This window comes from Melanerpes formicivorus, unplaced genomic scaffold (genome assembly GCF_026170545.1).
Source record: "Melanerpes formicivorus ecotype bairdi unplaced genomic scaffold, bMelFor1.0.p_v2 SCAF_62, whole genome shotgun sequence".
NCBI lineage: Eukaryota > Metazoa > Chordata > Aves > Piciformes > Picidae > Melanerpes > Melanerpes formicivorus.
The window spans coordinates 380104-405809 of record NW_027142414.1 but is presented as its reverse complement, the minus strand read 5'-3'; the positions used below and the strand labels follow the sequence as shown (position 1 = coordinate 405809).

Below are 25706 nucleotides of genomic sequence, written 5' to 3'. Positions count from 1 at the left end.
TGGTATCAGATGAGTGGTCTGACAACAGAAACAACACAGATAAGCTCTGTGGTAACTGCAACAACATGAGCTGACAGAGCAGATGGTCATCTCTGTTTAGCCTCTAACATGGCTTGTTGCCCCTAGCAATATTTGCCCAAAAGTACTGATGGAGACAGGATTATGTGGCAGAGAACTATCAGTCCTATTTCATACAGCATAGAAGTGTGCTGCCTATTAGTTCTGACAGTCCTTTCATGTGCCAGCTTTGACTTGGGCAGACAAAATAATGTGATGATGTACAGAAGCATTTTTTGGACAGCCTCAGATGGTGGAACCTGGGTAGTATTTTTCAGTTCCCCACTTCCTCATAACTTTTAACACTCCTCAAATCTGGAAACTTGGTGAACAGGTGAAATACTAAACTCCCTTTCCCAGTTCTAAAACAACTTGGTTGCTGTCCAGACATTTTCATCAGCTCCTGATTGGTGCTCTTTGGGGTTAATCCTCACCTGCTTCAAGGTTTAAAGTGAGAATTATTTCACTAGTTTGTGAAAAGCACACAGGGACCCTTCAGTGAAAACTGAAAAAGAAAAGCAACTGTCATCCCCAAAATACTAGGTGAAGAACCATACTGAAGCAGCAATATAGATATGTTGTGCAAAGGGGATTAACCACAAAGGGGAGAAATTCTGCACTGGAAATTCTGCACTACAAGCACTATGCATATCTCAGCTCATATATTTAATAAATATTTTCTCAACTGCACGTTTACTTGTTTTTATTAAAGAGCAAATCGCTTGTATTTCCTCCTCTTTCTTCTCCATTAGAGCATCAAAGCAGGACAGCATGCCACACACCAGTATAAACATACAGCATCAGCAGATAGTTAAGAGTCTTTAGCTCCTAAATTGACTAAAGCATAAATACAAACTGGCATCAGGCATTTGGGATTACCATTTAAAAGTCGCTGTTTTCTGAGACACTAATGAAGGCCATTCACATCACAAAACCCAGTGGCTACAAAAGGACTACGCCGCCCTGACTGGAGTAAGGTGTGGAGGAAATGGTCTGCTTCTCCTAGAATAAAAAAGCTGCCATTTTGCTTTCCACCTGTGAGAAGTCCCAAATACAGGGGACATGGAAGAGCTGCTTCCAATCTGTCCAGCTCTTGAAGATCTGGGAAAGGAGATGTCACCACCAGTCCTCACCTTGCCACCATTGCCAGCAGTGGTCATATCACCTCCTCTACTTGTTCCAGTCCTTGTGCAATGGAAGCTCACAGCTGTGCACTGGAGCTGCACAGTACACCATGTGCAGTTCACTGTTGTATGATGCTAGTGACCTGCTCCAAGGCTGTATAAAGTCACCTTCTACATTCGGTCTCTGGGGTCTCAGTTAAGTAATGAAACTTTAAACAAGACACTGTCAAGTAAGATCTTAAGCAGTGAGGAAGCTCATATAGGATCTCAGTTTTTCTTTTGGGCATGACAAACATTTCCACTGGAACCCATGGAATTAAGAGTACATTTTATAAGGCAAAATGCATTCCTGAGTAGGTAATTGTACTAATTCAGGTGCTGAAGTGGCATAGCCACATGGCAGTAAGCTCTGGGGCCAAGGTATTCTGCTTCTCAGCATGATTAACAGCAGGATGGAGCACAGCACTGTATGGCTCTTTGTTCCTATACTGGCTTAATGAGCACGAGGTTGCATATCTCTAGGTGATGCACTCTTCCACAAAGATTTAAATCAGGAATCTCTGAGAGAAAAAGAGAAGTAGAGATTTTATATACCACTTCTACTTCAGAGTAAGTTCAGGCAACCATATACTTCAGAGCATGCAGACAACTTTAGCATTGCTGCAGGTAGTAAAGATCTCAGTGGGAAAAAGCAGTTTTCTATTTGAAGAAGTGGTGCCTTTGGACACAAACTAACTAGTGCCTCTCCCTGGGGCTTCTCTCAAGACAGCACTTTTTCTTTTGTCCTCTGTGCTAGCTGCCCAGGGGCAACAAGCAGAGCAGGTACTGGAAGCACCACATGCCTCTGTAGCTTCCCTTTTCTTCACAAAGCAGTGAACTAAGCGGCTAAACTCTCATTGAAGAAAACCCTTGCCCTCCTAGGAGAAATAAGCCGTTCCACACGGTACAAATTCCCTTGTGGATTACTTGCCAGTAATAAGCCTGGAGCCCAGAGCCTTACAGCCATTAAAATCAAAGCTTCCCTGCCCAAGTGGAGACCAATCTCTTATCAGCTTAAAATCTTCAGTGTTGCTGAGGGTCCAGGGCAGCAGCGTAGTTTGCTCCATTCCTGGATGCAGGAGGTGGAAGGAAGGGAAGGTCCTGTCCCCAGGGGCTGGCTCAACACATTCCAAAGGGAGTAAGGGAACACAGGTATGGGTGGAGGACATTTGTCAAACAGGGACAATGCTCTTGAGGTCTCACCAGCATAGTGACCCTGCCCGGTCATTAGGTGCCAAAGCAGCTGCTTGAGGGGACTTAGAATGGGAATAAGGCTGCACCAGAAGAGAGATTTCCTTCTAAATAGGGGATAGATTGCAGAGGGATTTGGAAGCTGCTGCTATGCAGGAAGGAAGGGGAAGAGAGTAGTCTCCTCAGGTGGTTCAGCTGCAGCTTGAAGGCACAACTAAAGCAAGGTCTGCAAGCCTCCTCCTTGAATACAGGACATAGTGCATGAATTCAGAGCCCAGGATAAACTAAAATAGAAAAACTTTTGGTTTCAGTTCATGTCTTTGTGGCGGCTCATGCTTTATTCATAGTACAGAAAGTCAGAAGTTTTCAGGAAGGAAGAAATCCCCTTTCTTTCCGTGCATGTTTCAGAAAACCAGTCAGCAGCAGAGCAATGCTATTTAACTGAAGAGGACTCCTCAGGCACCTGCTTCCTAATTCTCAAAGCAGTTAAAACCCTGCAGTCTTTTTTCACCTTTTATAGTCATAGGACTAGTCAAGCAAAACCTTGATGGGATTATTCTGCTTTAATTACAAAGTGCAGTCAGACCAAAGGCGCAATAGTACCTGGTACCTATGTACACATTCCTCTCCATTACAACACCAAAGCCAAAATGCAGTCTGGTCCTGCTGTAAATCATTTCCCTCTCTCAAGATCTTTGGAGTACGAAAAGACATCACACAAATGCTTGAACTGCCTCTTGTGTGCAGGACACCAGGCTCTGCATTTCATCAGATATTTTGAACTCCTTTAGTGTGGACCATGAAGAAGATAAGCAACAGAAGAGAGGTAAAACTGGAACCTTGATGTTAACTGGAGCCCCTATTCCACCACCCACCACTCCCAGGAAAAGAAAAGCAGCAGTAGGCCACTCTCTCCTTGCTGCCGTTAGGACAAGGTAGATAAATCACAATTATTTCTTTTATTGCTGGTGAACTCAAAACAGGCAACTTTAATCTACTGAGGAGGATACACATACAAACAAATGTTAGGCCTTGTGCGTTTGTTTCTTCGTAATGTAAATGTCTCTACAGTTTCAGTCCAGCTCCTGAGCTCTTGCTGAGCTGCCACTGAGACTCCAGTAATGGGCTCTGGGCACTTCTCTAAGATGTTATAAGGATCCCATGTATTAAAAAGGGAGATGTTGCTGAAATGACAAAGCTCTGACTGCAGCCATGTTGCTCAGAAAGGAGAAGTCTGGCTCGTCCTGCTGCATTAGGTACATGGCATTATGTGTAATTATCTTAATTGATTTAAGAATTTGCAGAGTCTCTGTTTCTGGTGTGCAAGCTGCAAGTAAAGTGCAATTCTGGGTGAAAATTACCACTCTGTGAGGATGCAATAGCTAGGGGCTACACGTCAGACATCAGTGGAAAGCAGACTACAACAGCTGTTACAATGGCACAGGCAATACAGATAATGGAATAAGGTACTAGATACTGCTGGGAAACCTCTCCATAGCTTTAGCATCTGAATATTATATCATTGAGCAAAACCAGTGTCATTTAGCAGGGACCTTCTAAAGTCAAGACACATGACTGTTATTGTGCACCAGGTAGCTCTGTGGACAGCTACTTCAACTCCTCCCCTAGGCCCAGCTACAGCTGGGAGTTACCACAGCATGTTGCTATCTCCTTTTAATCTTTTCAAAGAGAGTTTTGCAACAGCTAAGGAGAAAACAGGGATCCTAAGGATGTTTCTATGAAGCTGAGTGTTTCAGATGATGTAGGAGTGGCACAGGAGGCAGCATGACACGACACTTAAGCTATGCTGTGAGATGACAACCCAGCTTTAGACACTGTGTTTAGTGACCCTGACAGAACCAGGGCCAAATTGGGGAGATCCCAACTCCCACTTGCACTTGCAATGCATGTTCTGGTCCAGTAGAGCTCATCTAGACTACTCCATGTACAAATTTCATCTCTTTCCCCCCAACCATGTACAGTGTCAGGTGACTGGGTCTACAGGTCAAAGACCATCAAGGCTGATAAACTACACCCTGTTCCTCTGACACTGTTCCTCTGATTTCACAATACTGCCATCACAGCATGCAAAAACAAACAAAAAAGAAAGTTCAGTGTTTGTTCTCTTTTAATTTAACGAACTATAAAAAGGGAACTCTAAATAGCCACCTAAGTATTCTTGGTGCTTCAGGGAGACACTGTGTACCCCAGGGCAGATTTGATTAACTCCTTGCTGTCAGTGTTTTCATGTGTCCATTGCCAGCAATGGATGCCATGTAAGAAGTGGGGGGAGGTGGTGTAAAATAATTGCACTCTGTAATTCAAAAAAGGATTAACACTGCCTTCGTAAGACCAGAACCAACAGACAGTTCCTCTCACAAGGGCCAGGAGTACTTTTCCCTTCAGGAATGGATGCCCCAGGGCAAGGAGCAGGTTCACAGCTGAACACTCCCTACCAAGAAACACAGAAAAATAGCCCAACCATTTCCAATACAAGAGCAGAATATATTCACAATTCAAGCCAAACTGATCCTTGGTGCAGCTCTCTTGATTAAGGTGGAAGAACACCTAAAATTAATCTGGCCCTACAGGGCAAGTACAGCAAAACCTCTCCATAAACCAGTTAGGAGTGACAACTGAAAGCTCCAGGCTTGGTGCTAGCTTCAAAGCCAAGACTTGCCAGAGTGAATTATGAACCTGTGACTGCCACTATCAAGCACTTTCCCTGCACTGCAATTTTCTCTATACTCCTCAAATGTCTCCAGTACATTAAATTTCAAACTGTCCCTGATGCAGGTAGTTCTGCAGTGGATCCACAGCGCTCCCTCTCACACCGTCCCCGTACTGCTGCTCTTACACCCTAACTCAAAGCTTCATGGAGGCAGAGCACAAAGAAGTGCTTTTCAGAGAGGAGATTTTTGCTTTTGGTTTTGTTTGGGTTTTTAAAATAATATATCAGGCAGCATGAAGTATTTCTTGCTACCTCCAGTTATTGTTGTGACAGTAACTGTGGTTATTTAAAGAAGAATCTGGGAAGAAAAAGCAAATCCTCTAGACACACTGGCAACATGGGGCAGAACTGAGCCAAGACCTGCCACCTGCTAATGGAAGGTGAGAATCAGTGCCAGAGGACCAGATTCTGGATACCATTAGCCATGTGAAGGTTTTGACTTTCAAATACAACGGGCTGCAGCCAGACTAAATCATCAACATCACCAGAAACAGAGGAATCCCTGGGAAGGAAGGCAGAAAATTCTCATGGCCTGTAAAGTCTCTACAAGGCTTGCCCAGCTGAGATGGGAGCTGGAATCTGCTGCAAATCCTCAGGCAAGGTCTGCTTTGGGGTTTAGAGGAGATGGGGAAGACTTGCACTCTTTCTCATGCCTTTTGCCAAGATTCAGATTGCACAGATTGTAGTAAAATTCACTCAGCAAAGAACAACTTTATCACAAAAAAAAAAAAAAAAAGAAAGAAAAAAAAAAAGGAAAAGGAAAAAATTTCTAGTATCAGGACTGAGATTCCAAAAAGTACAAGATCTATATAAATTCAGCAAGATGTCCAGCACCAGACTTTATCACGGTGCAACAAAGAACCTGGTGAGAGGCGAATGGGACCTTGCAAGGGGAACACCATCTACCTCCCCCAGCAGACTGACAGTCTTCGATTCTTCTCAACAGCAGATGGATTTTCCTTGTTCCTGCAGCATCTCAGGTCCCACAGGAGGTATTGGTTGCAAGCAAGCACCTGAATATTGCCTAATGGAGTAAGCCAATCACTAATGTAGCTGGAGTGTCCATGCCCATCCGCTAATTAGGTTTATTCCTTTTTGGATGCGTTTCCACCAAAGTGTTTCTTTTTCTTCTTTCTCCACATAAAAGTGTAAGCAAAAGGACTGCTTTCATCTGTAATAAGTTAAAATCAGAAGTGACCTAACTAACAAGTAGCTGATATTGGTCCTTGGAGCCCAAAGAGTAAATCCATAGAAAATCTATTTGTTCCATTTTTTTCTGGTATATCCCATGCACATCCCCATTAGAAAAATGGGATTTATGAATCTTATCATACAGCAAGGTGCAGTACCTCAAAACTAGAGCTGACAAGTCTGTGGTAGAGGTCTGGGCTCTCTCAGATTGCTAAGTGCGGTTCTGAGTCACTGCTCAATCAGTCTTCACATGGCCATTGGCCAAGGCAACAGGGACAGTGGGGGCCCCCGGCTCGGCAGTCTCATCAAATCGTAAGCGCAGGGTGTTTCTGATCACCAGCTGCTCCATGATGAAAGAAGCACAAAACCATGGGATGGCATACTCCAGGGTGATCAGGCCCATGAAGTCAAAATCAAACTGGGAGTAGTCCCATGGGCAGGCATTGAACTGGCGTAGGATGAGGCCGGTGGTGAACTCCCAGAGGTATGTCCAAAGTGTGTAAATGAAGCAGCGCACTAAAATGTTACACTTGTCTTTGAGATATAGATACATCTTCTCCACAATAAGGATGGAGGTGCCATAGATGAAGAGCGCCCACACACTGGTAACACCTGGGAACTTCCAGTTAAAGTTGACCACAAACTCCCAGGCAGCTGTGAACATCACCTCACAGAAATAGCCATGAATGGCGTAGAGGTACCATCGGGAGAAAGCGGTCAGAGGTTCTGCCGCAGCCATTCTTCTGCACACACCTGAGCAGGCACTCTGGAATTAAGAGAGAGAGAGAGAGAGACAAAGGGAGAGAGGAGTCAAAAAGGGTGTCACAAGTCCTTATCCCCACGATGGTAATACATACAAACTTGTAACCAAGGACAAATCCAAGAAAGAAGTGAATTTTGAATCGCCTCATTTTCCCAGAGAAAGGTGGCACCTTTACTGGGCTCCAAGTCTCAGAATGGTCCCAGACAACAGACACTGCTCTGCCTGAGAAGCAAGATGCAGCTGGCATTGCATTGGTGAGAAGAGAATTGGCAGGTACAAGGGCTTTGCCAGGGTTGAGGCTGCCTAAGAACTCATTGCTTGCAAGCCAGTAGAAAAATGCAAGCACCTCACAAGAAGCACACATCACCTTTCATGGTCTTTGCGAAAAACAGCACTGGCCCCTGCTTTTGATTCCAATGTGCAATAGATTAGACAAAGACAGCACTGAAAGGCGCCCTTACTGCTGCCACCTACAGTCTCCATACCCAAAATGTTTACCCCAGTGAAAAACTGAGCTTTGATGGGAGCCACAGGAGTGAAACTGGGAGAGAAAATTCAGAGGTTTTTATACTTCCAGACAGCACACCCTGCACCCACCTTTCAGCATAACTGGTATTCCTTCTCTTAAGTAATTCCTGCACTGTATGGCTAGGATTTGGAAAATCATTTTCTTACGGTGTCAGGCTGCTTGATAACAAGTCAAAAAGCACAAGAGAGCCATTGAAATCCACTCAGATTTGGCTTTGGGACAGCAAAACACAAAGGAGGATAATAAAAAGGAACGGCTGAGCAGCGAAAGAGGTGGCTAGTCATGATAAATAGGAAATGAGAACAAACTCTAATTTTCTCTACAGGAAGAAACTTGGTGAAGAGGTTTTGAAAGGACATAATTTGCTTATCACTGAGCTGTTAAAGCACAATTAAGTTTTCCCACTTTTTGTTAGAAATGTGTAAGGTCCTAAGCATTGCTCTGCCCAAGCTGATTTTAAGCACAGTTTTACTGAAACCTCACAGACTTACACACCAGGGTGAACCTGACCTCTTACAGATTTATTTGGAGAACACAATACACTACAGCACATCACTACATGAGTTGGGGACTGTACACTGTAATGCCTTTAAGTCACTTGAGCATTTGCAAACACAAAACTGCAGCTGTTCCCAAGCATTTTATTTCTCATCCATACCAACTGGTTGGTGCTCAGTAGGCAGTACAGCACAAGAAGGTCTCAAGAGAGCAATGAAGGAGAAAAATATTGTTTATTGGGCAGCAATTAATGATAAAAGGATCAATCTGAAAAGCAGTTGCAGGGCATTAGTGAAAAAGGCATCCAAACAAAAGGCCAGGACTAGATTCAGTAAGAGATGCAGATTTGTGCAAAGCCTCAAGTAAATAATTGAACTTGGTGACGCAAAACTTTTAATGGAGTGACAGCAACACAGACCAAAAAGCTGCTCAGTCTCTTGAGGAAAACAGACGACATTCATCACTGAGGTCGTTACAGTGGGATGGGCAGTGGCTTCCTGAAAACCAGCAGCACAGCTGCCACCTACACAACTGTCTCAGCAGAGAGAAAAACAAGTAGTGGAGACTACACATGGATGGCCATGCTTATACCGAGGCTGCTCACACTGCCCTGTTTGGTGGAAAGCCAGGAGCATCTCCATTCAAAGCTATGAAAATGCCCTTCAGCAGCAGCAAGTTGTATTTCAAGCACAAAAGCAGAAATACTTCCTCTAGTACAATGTTGTTAGGAAGCCTGGGCTAAGCCAGCACAGAATATTCCTCTCTTTTTCCAGCGGGATTTTCTTTTCCAGCTTGCTGATAGAAGAAAAACAAGGCAATCCTAAGGAAACCACACATGGGTGTCATAGAACACTCAGTTCTCTCTCAGCTCATGATGTCTGTGCAAATAATGGCTATAGCAAACAAGCACAGGCCTAGCAGGAGGAACTATATGAGATGAAGGGCTCTGCTTCTCTACAGAAATCCGGTCAGAGGGCCAGGGCAACAAGTTAGGGCTGCAAGAAAATAATACTGTAACAAGACAAAGATGATACTTTTATAACATCAACTTCCCACAGAGGGAAAAGGGTTCTAGGAAGGGAGTTGGCCGGGCTTTAAACTAGATTTGAAGGGGGAAGGGGCTGAAACCAGTCCCCCCAGACAGGAGTCTGAGGGTGGTAAGCTGGAGTCGGGTGAAACCAGCAGCCCAGCTGCAGTGCATGTACACTAATGCAAGCAGCATGGGTAACAAACAAGAGGAGCTGGAAGCCTTGTAACAGCAGGAAAGTTATGATGTAATTGCCATCATAGAAATGTGGTGGGACAACTCACATGACTGGAGCACTGTAATTGATGGCTACAGGCTCTTCAGGAGAGACAGGCGAGGGAGAAAGGGTGGTGGGGTGGCCCTGTACATCAGGGAGGCTCTAGATGCCATGGAACTAGAGATCAGGGATGACCAGGTTGAGTGCCTGTGGGTGAGAATTAGAGGGAAGGCCAACAAGGCAGACATACTGCCTTGTTACAGACCAGCTGGTCTGTTACAGACCAGCCAACCAGGATGAAGAGGTTGATGAATTATTTTATAGGCAGGTAGAGGCTATCTCAAGATCACCAGACCTTGTTCTTATGGGCAATTTTGACCAGCCAGATATCTGCTGGGAATTCAACACAGCAGAGAGGAGGCAGTCTAGAAGGTTCTTAGGCTGCTGTGTGAGCCTACCAGGGGTAAGGCTTTGCTTGACCTTCTTTTTACAAATAGGGAAGGGCTGGTGGGAGATGTGGTGGTTGGAGGCTGTCTGGGGTCCAGTGACCATGAAATAGTTGAGTGTTCAATATGCAGTCAAGCTAAGAGGGGCAGCAACAAAACTTCCACTCTGGACTTCTGGTGGACTTCAGGTTACTTAAGGAACTAACACAGAAGGTACCTTGGGAAACAGCCCTTAAAAACAAAAGGGTCCATGAGGGCTGGACCTACTTCAAGAAAGAAATCTTGAAGGCACAGGAACAGGCTGTGCCAATGTGCTGGAAGATGAGCCGCCGGGGCAGACAGCCGGCAATGAACTTCTGAACAAATTAAGGGGAAAAAAAGAGGGTGTATCATCTTTGGAAGGAAGGTGAGGTAACCCATGGAATGCTTAAGAATGTTGCTAGGTCATGCAGGAAAAAAATTAGAGAGGCAAAAGCCCATTTAGAACTTAGACTGGACACTGCTGTGAAGGACAACAAAAAATGCCTTTATAAATACATTAATGGAAAAAACAGGGGCAAGGACAACCTCCACTCCTTAGTGGACATGGAGGGGAATATTGTAACAAAAGATGAGGAAAAGGCAGAGGTACTTAACACCTTCTTTGCCTCAATTTTTAATAGCAAGATAGGGATAGGTTGTCTTCCAGACAACTGGCCTCCTGACCTGTCAGACAGAGTAAGGGAGCAGTATAGTTCCCCTGCAATCCAGGAGGAAGTAGTTAGAGACCTGCTCAGCCACTTGGATCAACAAAGCTGGTGAAGGGTTTGGAGCACAGCCCTGTGAGGAGAGGCTGAGGGAGCTGGGGTTGCTTAGCCTGGAGAAGAGGAGCCTCAGGGCAGACCTTATTGCTGTCTACAACTACCTGAAGGGAGGTGGTAACCAGGTGGGGGTTGGTCTCTTCTCCCAGGCACCCACCAACAGAACAAGAGGACATAGTCTCAAGCTGCACCAGGGGAGGTTTAGGCTGGAGGCTAGTAAGAAATTCTTCCCAGAAAGAGAGATTGGCCATTGGAATGGGCTGCCCAGGGAGGTGGTAGAGTCACCATCACTGGAAGTGTTTAAGAAGAGACTGCATGAGGCACTTAGTGCCATGGTTTAGTTAATTAGATGGTGTTGGGTGACAGGTTGGACTCCATCTCAAAGGTCTTTTCCAACCTGGTTAATTCTGTATTCTGTATCCCCTAGGTTGAGGTAAGGCACAAATGAACCTGATGCACCAGGTCAAGTAAGGAGAAAAGATGTAAATCCCAGGCTGCCCCCCTTCACATGCAAAACTGTTCTGTCAAGGGGAGCACTTCCATACTCACACTCAGTTCTGCAGGTGACACAGTCCAGGCAGGCAAGAGGCAAGTGATTGGAAAATGGGTTGACAGGAGACCAAGAAATAATGGCAGATTTGTCACACACATGCACTGCAGGGGAGTCATCAGTGCATGACATATTCATGCCTGATTAGCTCTTGAGCACTGCCTGGTTGATTTTTTTCCAAAGCTCTCCTCTGCAGTGGATTCTGCCTGTTTCCCTGCTACCAAGCCAAACTGTTTAACCTATCATGGAGTATATTCCCTCTACTGTAGCAGAGTTATTTGGGCACACAGCCTCTGGATGGGTTATAATGAGACTTCACCAAGATACTCTGAATTAAGTCTGAAGTGCTAAGAAAAGAAAAAACACAAACAAAAAACTTCCATAAGAATTCCCCTGCTTCGTGATACCCTGAGGCTATAAATTCTCAGCAACTCCATTCACCGCAGCTGAACTTGAACTGCAGTATCTAGTTCCTTATTCTTAGTGCCGGGTTGTTTCTGACAGTTAAAAAATTAGGGCACAGGTTTATTTCACAAATTCATATTTGAAGTATTTACTAATAGTGTTCATATTTCTAAGAAATGCTTTAGATACATCTATAAGCCTGGGTTACATGTTGCAATTACTCTCTCATTTGAAAGAGTAACTGCAGAGAGAGGAAGCACATAGTGGCAGTGTAGAAGGGAAACAAAGTTGGTGAGGGGTTTGGAGCACAAGCCCTATGAGGAGAGGCTGAAGGAGCTGGGCTTGCTTAGCCTGGAGAAGAGGAGGCTCAGGGGTGACCTTACTGCTCTCTACAACTACTTGAAGGGAGGTTGTAGACAGGTGGAGGTTGGTCTCTTCTCCCAGGCAACCAGCACCAGAACAAGAGGACACAGTCTCAAGCTGCAGCAGGGGAGGTTTAGGCTGGAGGTTAGGAAGAAGTTCTACACAGAGAAAGTGATTGCCCTTGGAATGGGCTGCCTGGGGAGGTGATGGAGTCACCATCATTGGAGGTGTTCAGGAGGAGACTTGATAGGGTGCTTGGTTGCATGGTTTAGTTGGTTAGGTGGTGTTGGATGATAGGTTGGACACGATCTTGAAGGTCTCTTCCAACCTGGTCTATTCTATTCTATTCTATTCTATCCTATCCTATCAGGACTGTGCAGTAAAGGACACCTGCCACTCCCTGACCACGAGCTCTACAGCTTCTGATATTCTCCTTCCTCAGAACCTTCTTATACAAACAGTACTTATGTAAAAGCAGCTATGTCCCTTCCTCGGGACAATCAGACAGGCGTCTGCTTTTCTGCTTTAACAAAGCCTGAAGGAGATACAAGGATTTGCCAACGCAAACCGACATGCATTTTTGCTCTGTATCTTCTTTAGTGTAATTCATCCTCTCTTATTTTGCGTTTTCCCTGCAAGTAAATGCCAATAAGCAGGCCTTTGCAACCATGGACAGCATTCAATGGTTGTGCTGCAAATCTGCCTTTGACTTTTTAATACAGATCACACACAAACAGAATCACAGAATTGTCAGGGCTGGAAGGGACCCCAAAGATCATCTAGTTCCAGCATCCCCCATGGGCAGGGACACCATCCAATAGATCAGGCTGCCTAGTGCCACATCCAGCCTGGCCTTAAAAACATCCAGGGATGGGGCTTCCATCACCTCCCAGGCAACCTGTTTCAGCGTCTCACTACCCTCACAGTGAAGAACTTCTTCCTGACATCTAATCTAAATCTACCCTCCTCTATCTTGGATCCATTCCCCCTATCACTACCTGACCCTAAAAGTCCTTCACCAGCTTTCTTAGAGGCCCCTTTCAGATATTGAAGGCCATAATAAGGACTCCTTGGAGCCTTCTCTTCTCCAAACTGAACAATCCCAATTCTCTCAGCCTGTCCTCATAGAAGAGGTGCTCCAGCCCTCTGATCATCCTCATGGCCCTTCTCTCATAGCCATTAAGAGTAAAGATTTACAGAACACCAGTGCTGGATTTGGTCCCAAGACATTAGTTCATCAGTGTTTAAAGATTTATGCAATGAAGTCTTAGCAGTACTTATCTCCTGAAGTCATAAGTCTGAGGAGATATTCATCCTTCAGGTAACTGAAAGCCTCAATTAACTGTGGCTCAGAAAATACAATTTCGACTGTACTGAAGTGTGGAATAGTTCCAGCAGATCGATTACTCAAACCCTGCAATAAAGATAAAAGCATGGCACAGACAGATGTCTCCAAATACAGACTTGATGTCCTCACTGTTAGTGCTTTTAGGATGGATCTCAAACCCTGGGATTTTGGTAATTTCTGGGTGTATTAAATCACCTCGTTTTACTGTATCTCTCTCTGGACTTTACCTCCAGCAGGCAGCATGTTGTTTCCCTTCCTCCAAGTTCTACCTACACTGCCACAAGTTGCATGTAAGCAAGTACAGCCCATTTTCAATCTGCATTTTCCCCTCATTTTTGTCTCTAGCTCCTTTCCCTTAGAAGCTACATCACTTCCTTGCCACTCGTTTCCTTCCCTGGTTTAATCAGTACCTGCTGGCAGCCTCTGATCCCTGCCTATCTTTCAAACCTGTTCCAAAGAGAATTGGGATACAGTAAAAAAGAATGACGGCAAAAGGGGATTAAAATAATCCAATTACCAGACTAAGCCAAAGGGATGGGGAAGTATAGCTCTTACCAGTAATGCCAGTGTGTGGGCTGCCCAGAAGGCACAGTTTCGCAATGGGAAGGAGAAAAGTAGGGTTTACTTGGAAGGGAGTGTAAAGGGGGGGTCTGGGAGGATTGTTCAAAGAACAAAGACAAAAATGTGAAGCCATTGTCAGTTTAAAGAATAATTTTCTGACTAACGTGATTCCATGAATAAGCAGCAGAAGTGCAAAAAGTCGAGACCTCCTATGCCCTGCCTCACATACAGCATCAAGTTACTCAAAAACACTTTAGCTCACAGTGACCGTTCCAACCTGAGAACAAGTTCAGGCAGCAGCTCTTTACTTAGAGCAACCAAGAGGGATGTTTCCTGTGTTTCTGACAGAAATTAAGACCCCTCAAGAGTAAAGCAAGCAGCACGCTTGCAAGACAACTATGTGAAAGATGACCCGAGTCCAAACTCAGATACAGTATTTCTAGATGCTGAATCTCCCTGGCATCTCTTCCAGGTAAAGACACATCCTTCTCCAAGCCTGTTGCCAGAAGATTCCTGCACCTTACTTGGTGCCCTCTCCAGTTTGGGAAAGGTTCACAGCATTTGGTGATACAACAGTTCTCTAGCAAGCAAGTGTCTAGCAAGGGCCTAAATATCCTTGGATATTTAGCAGAGACTTTGAAGCCAGGATCCCACTGTAGGGATATATACATATATGAAGGTTCATGGATGTAGTTTTATGGTGTCCTTTTTATCTGCTTATTTGCATTCTCTTGCCTTCTACTTCAAGGGGATGGATTCTTTTTCTTCCTCCCCTATAATTGCTTTTTCTGATTTGTGTTGGTTTTGATGCTGAAAGACTATGACTGGATCCAGAATTCCTACCTGCAGCCTGCCAACCATTTATCACAGCTCTACATGGCATGCTCAGTTCCAGCCTTCACATAGCCCCACTGAAAGTAGATACATTTAATACTATGTTTGAATCCTTTCTCTGCATTCCCCCTTGTTGACTGCAGCCTGTCCAAATGACCATGCCCTATTGAAAAGTCTCCCCAGTAAAACCAACAGATCCATTGCTCCAATATTTTCAAAACTTGTCTGCATTTATTAGTCAACCAAAGTTTAAGACTTCAGGTTCCTTAAGGCAGAAAAGTCTAAACATATGTGCACAGGGATGCTTCTGAATGCCTCAAGTCCAGGAATTCATCTTTCATAGTGCAGGGTAACCCCGATCACAACATAGCTTCAGACTGCTTTGCAGATCTAGCACATTATGGCTGTGATACATACTGAGACCCTACTCACATTCATCTCTTTGCCCAGATCCAGTCTACACATTGAGCCTTCTGAAAAATTCTAAGCCACCTCCCGTGCGCAGCCGCTAGCACGTATCTGCTTCAGGACTCACAGAAGTTAAATGCATCATGTTAATACCACCTACTTGCTAAACACTTGAAAAAGGAATTAAGCTTCCACCTTAGAAAAGAAAATCCTTAAGAACTGCTAACTCTAATCCTAAACTCAGCAAGGAGGTAAAAATACTATTCACCTTTTCACTCCTGTCAGCTGTCAGTCTGCACAGAAACATTTTCCACTCTCAGCTGCAGAAAGATGGCTGAGTTGCAAAAGGTCAGAACAGTATAAAGGAGACTTGAACTTGAGTCCACACACACAGCTGCTGCAGTAGAAGGCAGAACAATTTTCTTACTTGTTTTTTTAAATTGACTACCCTATCTGGAAGTGTGCAATTTACCCGAGGTGTTGGGATACAGAAGAATGGGTGAGAAGAAGAGGAAGATAGTAGGATATGGACCAAAGACCGCTCTGGGATGAAATACAGTCTTGAGAGAACTGGAAGAAAAGTTAAGATTTTGACTCTTGATGGCTGTCATACAGCTAACAAAACCCCACACCAGAAAGAGCCAAAGTCAGTCAAGACTGCTTCTCTACCAGTCCCTTCCCAGATGACTGTGCTTAGAAGGCTACACTAGTAACAGCTTCTCTTGATGCAAGACCTAAGGTTCTGTGAAGACACAATTTTAGTAAAAGTAAATTTTACTCTTGCTCTGCAGGGCAGGAGCTCAGGATGCTTCTCTTTTTCAGCAGTCCTTGCTGTCTGAAGCCAAGCAGCTGCTGCATGCAGGGGGAAAAAAGAGAAACAATTGAATATAGCCAGACTGCACTGACCTGTCTTGCTCATACATAAAAGGGAAGGTAGCTATTTTAAGGCATCTCTCCACTAACCTGGCACTGTAGTGGTGCTTGGCTGTCATCTGACTAGCACCCCAACAGAATGATCAGTGGCAGAAACAGGCTTTTGTGTATTGTCTCTTATAGTCGTAGCCCTGGGCTAGCAGCACATGTGACTGGCTGAATACTCCAAAGAGACTGTTTGTCCCAAGTGGTAATACCGTAGACAAAATTGAACGTCCTGCCTTTAAAAAGGAGAAGTTTAAGACAACTGAATTCCTTGCATCTTGTGTCAGTATACTTCAGAGTAACATATACTCCCTTAATATTCCTACCAGAAGGAGTGGCAAGGTAAATTAAGGGACCATAACTCTGTACAAACGAGCATAGAAAGACAGCTTTAAAGACCACATCATACTATGTCATCTCCCTGCTGCTGCAAATGAAAGATTTAGAAACTAGAATCCTAGTTATTCTGGTTTTCAGGCTTCAAAATGAAAGTCATAGAATTGGTTTGGTTCTGAAGTGCCATGTCTACATGTTTTTGGAACACCTCCAGTGACAGTGACTCCATCACCACCCCGGGCAGCCTGGTCATTCTTTTTCACTAAATAAACTTTTCCTAATACCCAATCTGAACTTCCTCTGGCACCGTTTGAGGCCATTTCCTCCTCATTCCTCATCACTTGATACTAGGGAGAAGAAACCAACATCCACCACACTCCAGCTCACTTTCATGTAGTTGCAAAGAGCAATGAGGTCTCAGCCTCCTCTTCTCCAGTCCCTCAGCCACTCTTCATAAGACTTGTTCTCAAGAACAGATCCTTCACCAGCTTTATTGCCCTTCTCTGGATGTGCTCCAGCAACTCAATGTCCTTCTTGTAGTGAGTGGCACAAAACTGAACACTGTATTTGACATGTGGCCTCACCAGTACCAAGTACAGGAGGACAATCACTCCAGTTGACCCTAGATTCTTCCACTTGCCTCTGGAAGCTGCTCTTCCCGGAACAGATAACTCATGCTGATGCACAACAAAGAAATTTCATGTTCTCACTGTTAAAAGCTTCTCTTTAATTTATAAAAGTACAAAGGACTTTCTGGATATTCAGACAGTACCTTTTACCAACTCTCAATTTCCCTTACAAAAGTGGGAGGGTCGTACAGGGGCCTCAGAGGACACAAGTGCACAGGAGATGCTGGTGGCCCAGTGGCTCTGTCCAGCTGGGGTTATGATGTTCACAGCCTTCTGCCACCGCTGGGCTCTACAAGCAAAATGTTCATGCCGGAGAGAATTATCTACTGCAGACCCAGATTATGTTTTCAGTAACTTTGATCTTACTACTTTGGTCAGATCAGAGACGGAAACCTGATACAAAACTTCAAACAGCTTCAAGCCCAAAGATAGCTTTAATCTGAAGCTTATTGCACCCCTCTGTAGTATCAGTTGACCCAGCAAAACATTATTATCTCTCCTTACAAAACCGTATTGCACTCAAAACATTACAGGTCAGGTTGGGCACAGCTCTGAGCAACCTGATCTAGTTGAAGATGTCCCTGTAGGGGGGTTGTCTTAGATGACCTTTAAAGGTTCCTTCTAAACCAAAACATTTTATGATCTTTGAAGAGAAGGGAATAGTGAGCTGAACATACTTCACTTAGTTCCCAGAAGAGGCTTAGTTTTTCAGTCTCATGGCAGCCTAATAACCAAATCTTATGAAAGGTGGGATACTCAACTGAAGCACTGGAAGCGATGTTACCTACCAGGGTATGTGCTACAGAGACATTTACACTAGACAGGAACATGTAAGAGGAAGTGGTAAAACCATGACTTTCCATACACGAAGTTCAGTTTATTCTTAACACCTCCTGCACCGCTTTCTGTCAAGTACAAAGCCTCCACTGACTTCTGCCAACTTGTCAGAGGAAGCTTAATGCACTCTGCACCTGGTCAGAAGGACTCAGTTTCCTCATGCAGCCCAACAAGCACAACCTGAATAGAAAACAACCATGGCTGCAGCATAGAGGCTGCCATCCCAGAGTCTCACAGAGGCCTTTGAAATGGAAGGGCAATTCAGCTAGCTTCTTTCCATTGAACTGCAACCTACAGCTTTACCCAGCTACCATGTAATTGTCCTTTCGTATTTACACAGAAAGGCTCTGGCCAGGGATGACAAGAGCATCCTGCCACAGAGCTCTCAAACAGGGCAGGGCTTTCCCAGGGTCACACAACTTTTTGCCAGGGACTTTCTGCCCAGCTCTTCATGTGTGGTGCTTTTATTTTGCCACTTCCTGAGGATAAAAGTTTAAAGATACACTCTGAACAACTGTGTGTTAATTCAGCAGGCACAGTTGTTAGTTAAGCAGTGAGGAGCTGATCCCTCCTTTGTGTAGCCACTGAGCTCCCATGGACCGAAACACCTCTGACAGCAACTTGTTCTTTGAGATTTGGCGCCCAGTAATCTGCCTTACACTATTACTGCAACATGACACCATGCTAACAAATGATTTGCATTTGACACTGTTTTACTAGTGTGTGAATTTCATATAAACATTTCCCAAACACACATACACAGGCCCACATTTGTTCATGAATTTCAGACACTTGAAGGTACCATCACAGTGAGGGAATTGTGGGAACAAGAGGGAATGGCCTCAAGCTGCCACTGGGGAGGTTTAGACTGGACATTAGGAAAGCTTTTTTGAGGGCAAGAGCAGTCAGGCATTGGAATGTGCTGCACAGGGAGGTGGTGGAGTCCCCAAGCCTGGCTGTGTTTCCAGGTGGTTTGGCTGTGGTGCATGGAGCTATGGTTTAGAGGTAAGCCTTGCACAGTAGGGCTCTGGGTTGGCCTTGGTGATCCTGAGCATCTTTTCCAACCTGAATGTTTCTGTGATTCTGTGATCATTACAAGCTTTGTCTGTGCAGGCTCCCATTTGTAATTACTAGAGCCTGCAAGGGTAGCTCAAGATGGACACACCCAGGTGACAGAAATGGAGTTTTGAGCATTTCTAATGCTGCTGTTTCTGCATCTTTTCAGTACCTACTTAAAAAGTGCTCAAATCATGTACCAATCAGATTTATCCACCCCAGTGAAATACCTGAGGTTACGTAGGGTAACTTCAGGTCTTAGCAAGCAAGACTTTATCTGGTATTCCTTCTGGGACAGAATAGGTACCTCATGCCTCTAGACAAAGGGCCAGAGGAACAAAGATGCCAGTTCTCATCTGCGTGTTATGAACTGTCTTCTGAGAGACTAAAAAGGAATTTGTTGGGTTTAAGTAAAATGGTTCGATACTGCACACATCAGCCACCAAGGGAAAGAAAGAGAACAACCACCAACCACCAAAATCACAACACTCTCCCCAGCCACCAAAAAGCCAACAACACAACCCTCTCCAAAAATCTCAAACTCTACATTCCTTTTTAAATAATCTTTAAAATCTGCTCAACAAACAAGAGCATCAGGCGACCCACAGCAAAAGGAACCAGAGAGGCACCATATGTTATCTTGTGCCTGCTTATGTAAAACACTTTAAGAGCTGTCATTTTCATGCCTGAATCATGCATATACTATTGGCAGTTCTGGAAGCAGGCATTCTGGTCAGCCTGTCCATTCCTTTCTAGAGGTATGCAAACCTGCAGCAGCCGAGGACTTCTATGACAATCACTAGGTATTAAGCAATACACTGTTGGGAGGATGAGTAGGAATTCGAGTTTTTATCTCCCACCATGAGTAAAACAACCCAAATATGCTTCCATTATATAACTAGTTCTGATACATGCAACAAAAAATGTGTCACATTACACATGGGCTAAACAGCACTATTCCCACCACCTTACACAACACTTCAGAGCAATGTCAAGGGCTTCAAAATAGATACCCTGACATTTTTCACGTGTGCTCCTTGTGCACAGGCTTGTACTAACCTAGAAACTCAATGTACACTGCAGCTAACCCACCTGCTTTGCTGGATCTCCATTGTCTGTTCCCACAGCTTAAAAGGGCATGCAAATCTAACTTTTAAACAAATGCACCTGAGCCAGGACAGTCATGCATGTGTGGAGCACAGATATAAATTGTTCTAACAGTGCACATCTGTTCCTGGAAAAAAGCCTGCCGGTTGATTTTTGCTATCTCATGCTTATAGTAGTTTTCTTGGGCATTTCATAGAATCATAGAATCAACAAGGTTGGAAAAGACCTCAGAAATAATCAAGTCCAACCTATGACCTAATACCTCATGACTAACGATCACAGTATCACCAAGGTTGGAAGAGACCTCAAAGATCATCGAGTCCAACCTGTCACCACAGACCTCATGACTAAACCATGGCACCAAGTGCCACATCCAGTCCCCTCTTGAACACATCCAGGGATGGTGACTCCACCACCTCCCTGGGCAGCACATTCCAATGGCCAATGACTCTCTCAGTGAAGAACTTTCTCCTCACCTCGAGCCTAAACCTCCCCCGGTACAGCTTGAGACTGTGTCCTCTCATTCTGGTTTCTTACACCTAAGTCACTCTACAGTCACCTGCACTTAGATAACTTCAATAGCACAATACAACATACGAAGTTTTGCACTGCATCCACAAGATTGAAAGATCTTCTCTTCTTCTCCAACTGGATCTCTGACAATCAGCATATAAGCATAAGGAGCACCTTCTGATGCCTGAAGAGGCCCCCCCATTCAGCAGCCTTCCTTCACCATCTTCCCTATTAGAGCTATAGTGTATAAAGAATTCCAAACTAAAAGCAGACTCGAGAATTAAACTGAACATCAGAGGATGCTGCCAAAAAGTGAAGCTCCTCTGCAGAGCTGCACAAAGGCTCAGTATTCAAAATATGGTTGATGCTGGAGATCCACCCCAACACCTCTCATCCTGGGAGTACTAAAACCAAAGGTCTCTCAGAGCAATTCTAAAAGGCATTGATTTTTACAACAAAGGATGAAAAAAGGAAAGAAACAAGTAGCAGCCAGGACTCAGAAAAGTAAAAAGACCTTCCTGGTGGATACATGGATGATGTTGAGCTGCTCTGCTCAACTCATTCAAGCCTTGCAGTGAGTTATTCTGGCCCTAGGAGAGGTACAAGGGGCCAAATAGTGCAGCACACTAACACAGGACTGACAAAACCTGTGTCTGTATTACCATGTTTGACATGACCTTGGACAAGTCACTCCATCTCTCGTGCTTCCGGCTGCCATCTGGCTAATTAGACTACGCTATTGGGTGTGAGGGCTGCATTTTACTATAGATTAATTTGGCAGGTAGCACAGTTGGTTACAGATACAGTCACATGTCACATAGATTCCTATGTTTACCCAAAGCATTTCTTTCAGGGATCTTTCTTTCAAAGTGCATCTGTAACAGCATTTTCAGTAAGCATCTGTATAGCATTTAAGAGTGAGTAAAGAAAACATTACTGCAGTAGCGACTCTCATTAGCAACCTAATTAGCCTTCTGAAAATAACCAGCATTCCTTTCTGTAAAAGGAACAAATGACCCATTACATCAGACAAGCAAAACAAATGCCGAAGGTAAGGGAAGTTTGTTGAGGGAGAAAGCAAGAAGCACCAAACAGCAATGAGTGAAAAGGAAGACAAGGCACGAATGCCTATGACTCACAAAGACTGGACTATGAAAGTGGGTGTGCAGGACTGGTATAAGCCTAACTGTCTGATGTGTGCATCCAGGCAGCACTCACACTCGAGCTTTTTGCTTCCTCTATCTCTAGAGCCCTCTGATAATCCACCAGCAGAAATGCTGAAAAATTCCACACTCCATCTTATTATGAAAGCCAGATTTACAGCTCTCAAATTCAACCAACCATTCAGTCACAAACAGCTCCCTCCATATGGAAAAATCCCTGAAAGGACCTCTTTTGACTATTAAAACTCAAAATGCCCACTGAAGTAATCCAAGACTTAGTTTCTGTGGCCTACACTAAAAAGTGAGGCAATGGCTATGAACAGCATGAAGTACACTTATTAAAGCTTCAAAAGGTAGTGTTCTCATCAGTCAGCATGCCCTGAAAGAGTTAGGCACACATTTCTTGATCAGTGCATGCTTGAAATCCGTGTGGGTGAGTAGAGAAAGTCACAAGCATCAGTGTTGTGGGATGTGTGTGCATGTAGATATGACAGAAAGCAAAGTATACAGGTCAGCATGTTACTGCCTGGTGGAGGAAGAACTGTGGTATCAAGACAGCTGGATGCAGTTTCAGGGCAGGACAGCAAATAAAGAAGCCACCATGATAGAGATGAGCTTCCCAGCATCCACATATCCAGGCAATACAGCAAACATAACAAATCATGAATGTACAGTTGCATTTCAGCCATGCCCATGTTTGATGTGCATTTACATTTCCCTGGCAGGAAAGCTGACTACTCAAGGACTTCAAGTGTGATTGCAGAGAGGGTGAAGCTCAGCCGTACAAAGCTTCCACGGCTACATCACTATGGAAACCACAAATCCATCGCCTGCTCTGTTTGTCTACTTCTTTCAATGATTAAAAATCCAAAGTAAAGGATTCTTCCAGTTTGTCTTCTTAGCTCTGTCAAGACAACAGGGGAGCAAACACATTTTACCTGCTTCAAGACCAACTCTTTCAATTCTTTTTTCCTTAGGAGCCCTCTTTGTGAAACCTATCCCACCTCTCAATCCACCTGGGCAATCTTCCTCCAAGGAGGCTTTTACCACTTCTTTCAATGAGGACTCTTCAAACACAGTCCAGGATTTTATCTTAGCCTCCACACCTTCCATCAGCATCTGGACTAGGACAACTCCAAAGGCAGATCACTCCAGGGCAAATCCAGCTAGCTGGCATAATGAAAAGCTGAAAATTGTTCTGGACACAAGCTAGTGTCTTGTTTTACAAGCTCTTTAAGAACATGTGAAGTGCCTTAAAAGAGGGGTAGGACATATTACAAGACAACTGTAAATGCAAGGCTTAAACTTCTGCTTTAAGAAATCCATCATTTTTGCAGCAGTTGCTAGTTACAGGTAGCTTTTCCCACACTACAAATCTGAATATTTCACAGCAAATCCTAACAACCAAGAGAAACTCTAGAAGACACAGAAGGAAAATAGGAAAAGTTTCGTCTCTGCAGCTTCTCAGTGCATCTCAACTTCAGATGCCAAATAACAGTTGTTACATAAGACAAATGATGATTTTTGGCAAGTTGAGAAAAAAAATACACATTTCACAGACGTTCCCAGAAAGCCATTTAAGTAAGTTCCTCTCCACTAATGCACTCAACGTGGAGAGAAAAGTCCTACCCTGTGCTTAGGAAACTTTTAGCGTGACACTTCGGCTTCTCAGCAAGACAGAGCTAAGACCAAACTGTCACACTAAGTTCTCCTACCAAAGAAAAATAAAAATCTGCACAAAAGATGCAGCCTCCCCACCTCCTTGTTTGCAAAATGGGCCAGAGCAGTCAGTGCTTCCATCTCATTCCTAACTCATTACTCTCACCTTATGGCCAGTTCCAGGCTGGCATTACCTGACACATCCCAGCTTTGCTGGTGTTATAGAAGATCCTACTAACAGCCCACAGGATTACTTCTGTGTTCTGAAGAATGTCACAACAACATACAAGCCATTTCATAAAGGACAATGGGGTGCTCATAGTCTTCAGGGTAGTGTCCTAATGGCTTTGGAAGCAGATCTGTCTGCATCTCCAGCAGACAGCATCCTGAACGGCCCAAGTGGATGGAACACACAGGAGGCATTGGAGGAATGAATAATTCATAGTCTTGTTCTGCTGCCAATGGATCTATGTTTTCTTGTGCCTGTATGGCACTCAGTTTTTATTTCAACAGTAATAGGAGATGTCTGTGCTTTTGATGGTTCTTGAGGGCAGGCAATAAGCAGCATTTGCTCTACTCACGGCAATAGTACCACACACCAGTGCACCTGCCAGGCACAGCTTTCTTCAGAAGTGCTCACGGCTGCATCACTGACAAAGTGGCTGGACTCATTCCAAGACTCAGCCCATCACCACCAGCCTTCTGCTGACACTTGCTTTGCCATTAACTTTGCAGCACTGGTCAGTACTGCTCAGTAGATGACACTTTTTGATCAACTGAAGCTCTGTATTCAGCTACACAATGGGCCACAAGATCACAGTTGGAATTCAGGACAGCATCCATCCCTGCTTATCCAAATTTGTAAGTCTACTTCTTTCCTTCAGCAGTTGATGGATCTGCTCCCCAGTCTCAGAGAGGAACAGGGGTCTATCACAGGAAGAAAACCTACAGGAATGGGACAACAGAATATCCAACATAGGATCTTCAGGGCACTACCACTAAGAGAGGATAATGAGACCCCTGAGACAGGACAAGCTGAGGAAGGAAGGTGCTACATTAATCTGAATTCCTGATACGTAGCATCTACATACTCAAAATTACTTCCCAGTTGAAGTACTCTGCATGACCTATCCATGAAACCTTAGTCACAACAAGAAAAACAATACTGTAGCCTGAACTGTTGCAAACTGTATCAGAGCACCCATAATTAACCTCCGGTTAGGGCACCATATTGCACACTGCAGGTAAACAAAGTGCCTTGAGAATGCTGCAGGTTCTGGAGATCATTGTTCTGGTCCCAACAATGTCCAGTCCATCTACCAGCATTAATATAAAATTTTGCCCTGCAATATAAATTACCCTTCTGATTTGACAGCATTTTACATCCACTCTGTGCAAGTGTAACAGACTGCCATACATACAAGAGAGTGGCAAGACAAGCCTACAAAGATTAGTAGAGTGATTCACACTGGTGAATCAGGTGCAGAGACTGCACTGCTTGTTTAGGGCCAGGAATAGATTCCTCATCATCCAACTCCCACCTGTGATCTTACCACTGGAGAGAGCAATCCTCTGCTCTTCACCTACTGCTCTGGTTTAGCTCAGAGATAATGCTCCACTGTCCTGATTGTTTTAGCTAAGGCTATTCAAGTGTACAGTTTTAAAGAGACAATATCACCAGCCTAAGTTGGAAATACAAATTGTAAGCAAGCAGATTGATGTGACTCAAACCATACAGAAATCAAGGGTGATGTGTGCAAACAGCCATCTTACACTTGCAGAAAGAATCCTGCAGATTGAACCAAGGGAAATAACTTGCCCTCTTGACCATCCTTTATGTATTCTATATACTTGAATTTCAAAGGTCCCACCTACAACATGGCTCTGTACTCACACAACCACTCTGGTTTTCCTGTGAGTGCACTCCCGCCAGTTTTACCCTCCAGCCCTTACCTTTGCCAAGAAGGAATTCCTGGAGCTCTCCCACTTTTTGGCCAGCTCCTGGTTCACAGCATCCGCAGGTCAACGAGGTTGCCTCCAGCAAGTCTGAGCTGTTTCAGACGCCAGTCGTTTTCAGACCAGGTGTGTGTGACCAAGAGCTAACACACCAACCAGACAGCCTTCCTAAACCAAAGAAGTACAGTTTGATGTTAATGAAGCACAGTGCAAGAGAGGCTTTAAACACTAAAAGACCTGTGCATATGGATAGCTTAGCTGCAGTACATTGGGCCCTGCAAAACCTGACTTCTTCAGAGCCCCAGGCAGGCACCTGAACTTGCTCCTTGCCCAGGGTGGTTCCCTGGCAGCTGCCTCTCCTCTGATGAGGCTGAACCTTTCAGCTCTCCACTGTCCTTATGGATCTCTGCCACAGCAAACACACAGAACAAGTTCACCGGAGCCAGTGAC

General features: G+C 44.4%; 2 protein-coding genes across 2 annotated transcripts in view; both read right to left on the bottom strand.

Moving 5' to 3' along the window:
• The window catches only part of RAD51B (RAD51 paralog B), a 443129-nt gene extending 417802 nt beyond the window's left edge, over positions 1-25327 (bottom strand). Inside the window, exon 1 of the mRNA XM_068162067.1 lies at positions 25254-25327. The gene's annotated coding sequence lies outside the window, so the exon portion shown is untranslated. The remainder of the gene's footprint in view (positions 1-25253) is intronic.
• On the bottom strand, positions 729-25342 carry TMEM229B (transmembrane protein 229B). Its single transcript, XM_068162070.1, has 2 exons — positions 25254-25342; positions 729-7099 (listed from the first exon to the last, which is right to left on the bottom strand). Exon 2 carries the CDS (start codon positions 7070-7072, stop codon positions 6569-6571), a length of 504 nt encoding a protein of 167 aa, XP_068018171.1. The 5' UTR covers positions 7073-7099; positions 25254-25342; the 3' UTR covers positions 729-6568.
• Between the last annotated feature and the right edge of the window lie 364 nt (positions 25343-25706).

Bases quoted from the DNA above. Each gene is read 5' to 3' on its own strand.
- TMEM229B (XM_068162070.1), bottom strand. From the start codon at position 7,072: ATGGCTGCGGCAGAACCTCTGACCGCTTTCTCCCGATGGTACCTCTAC.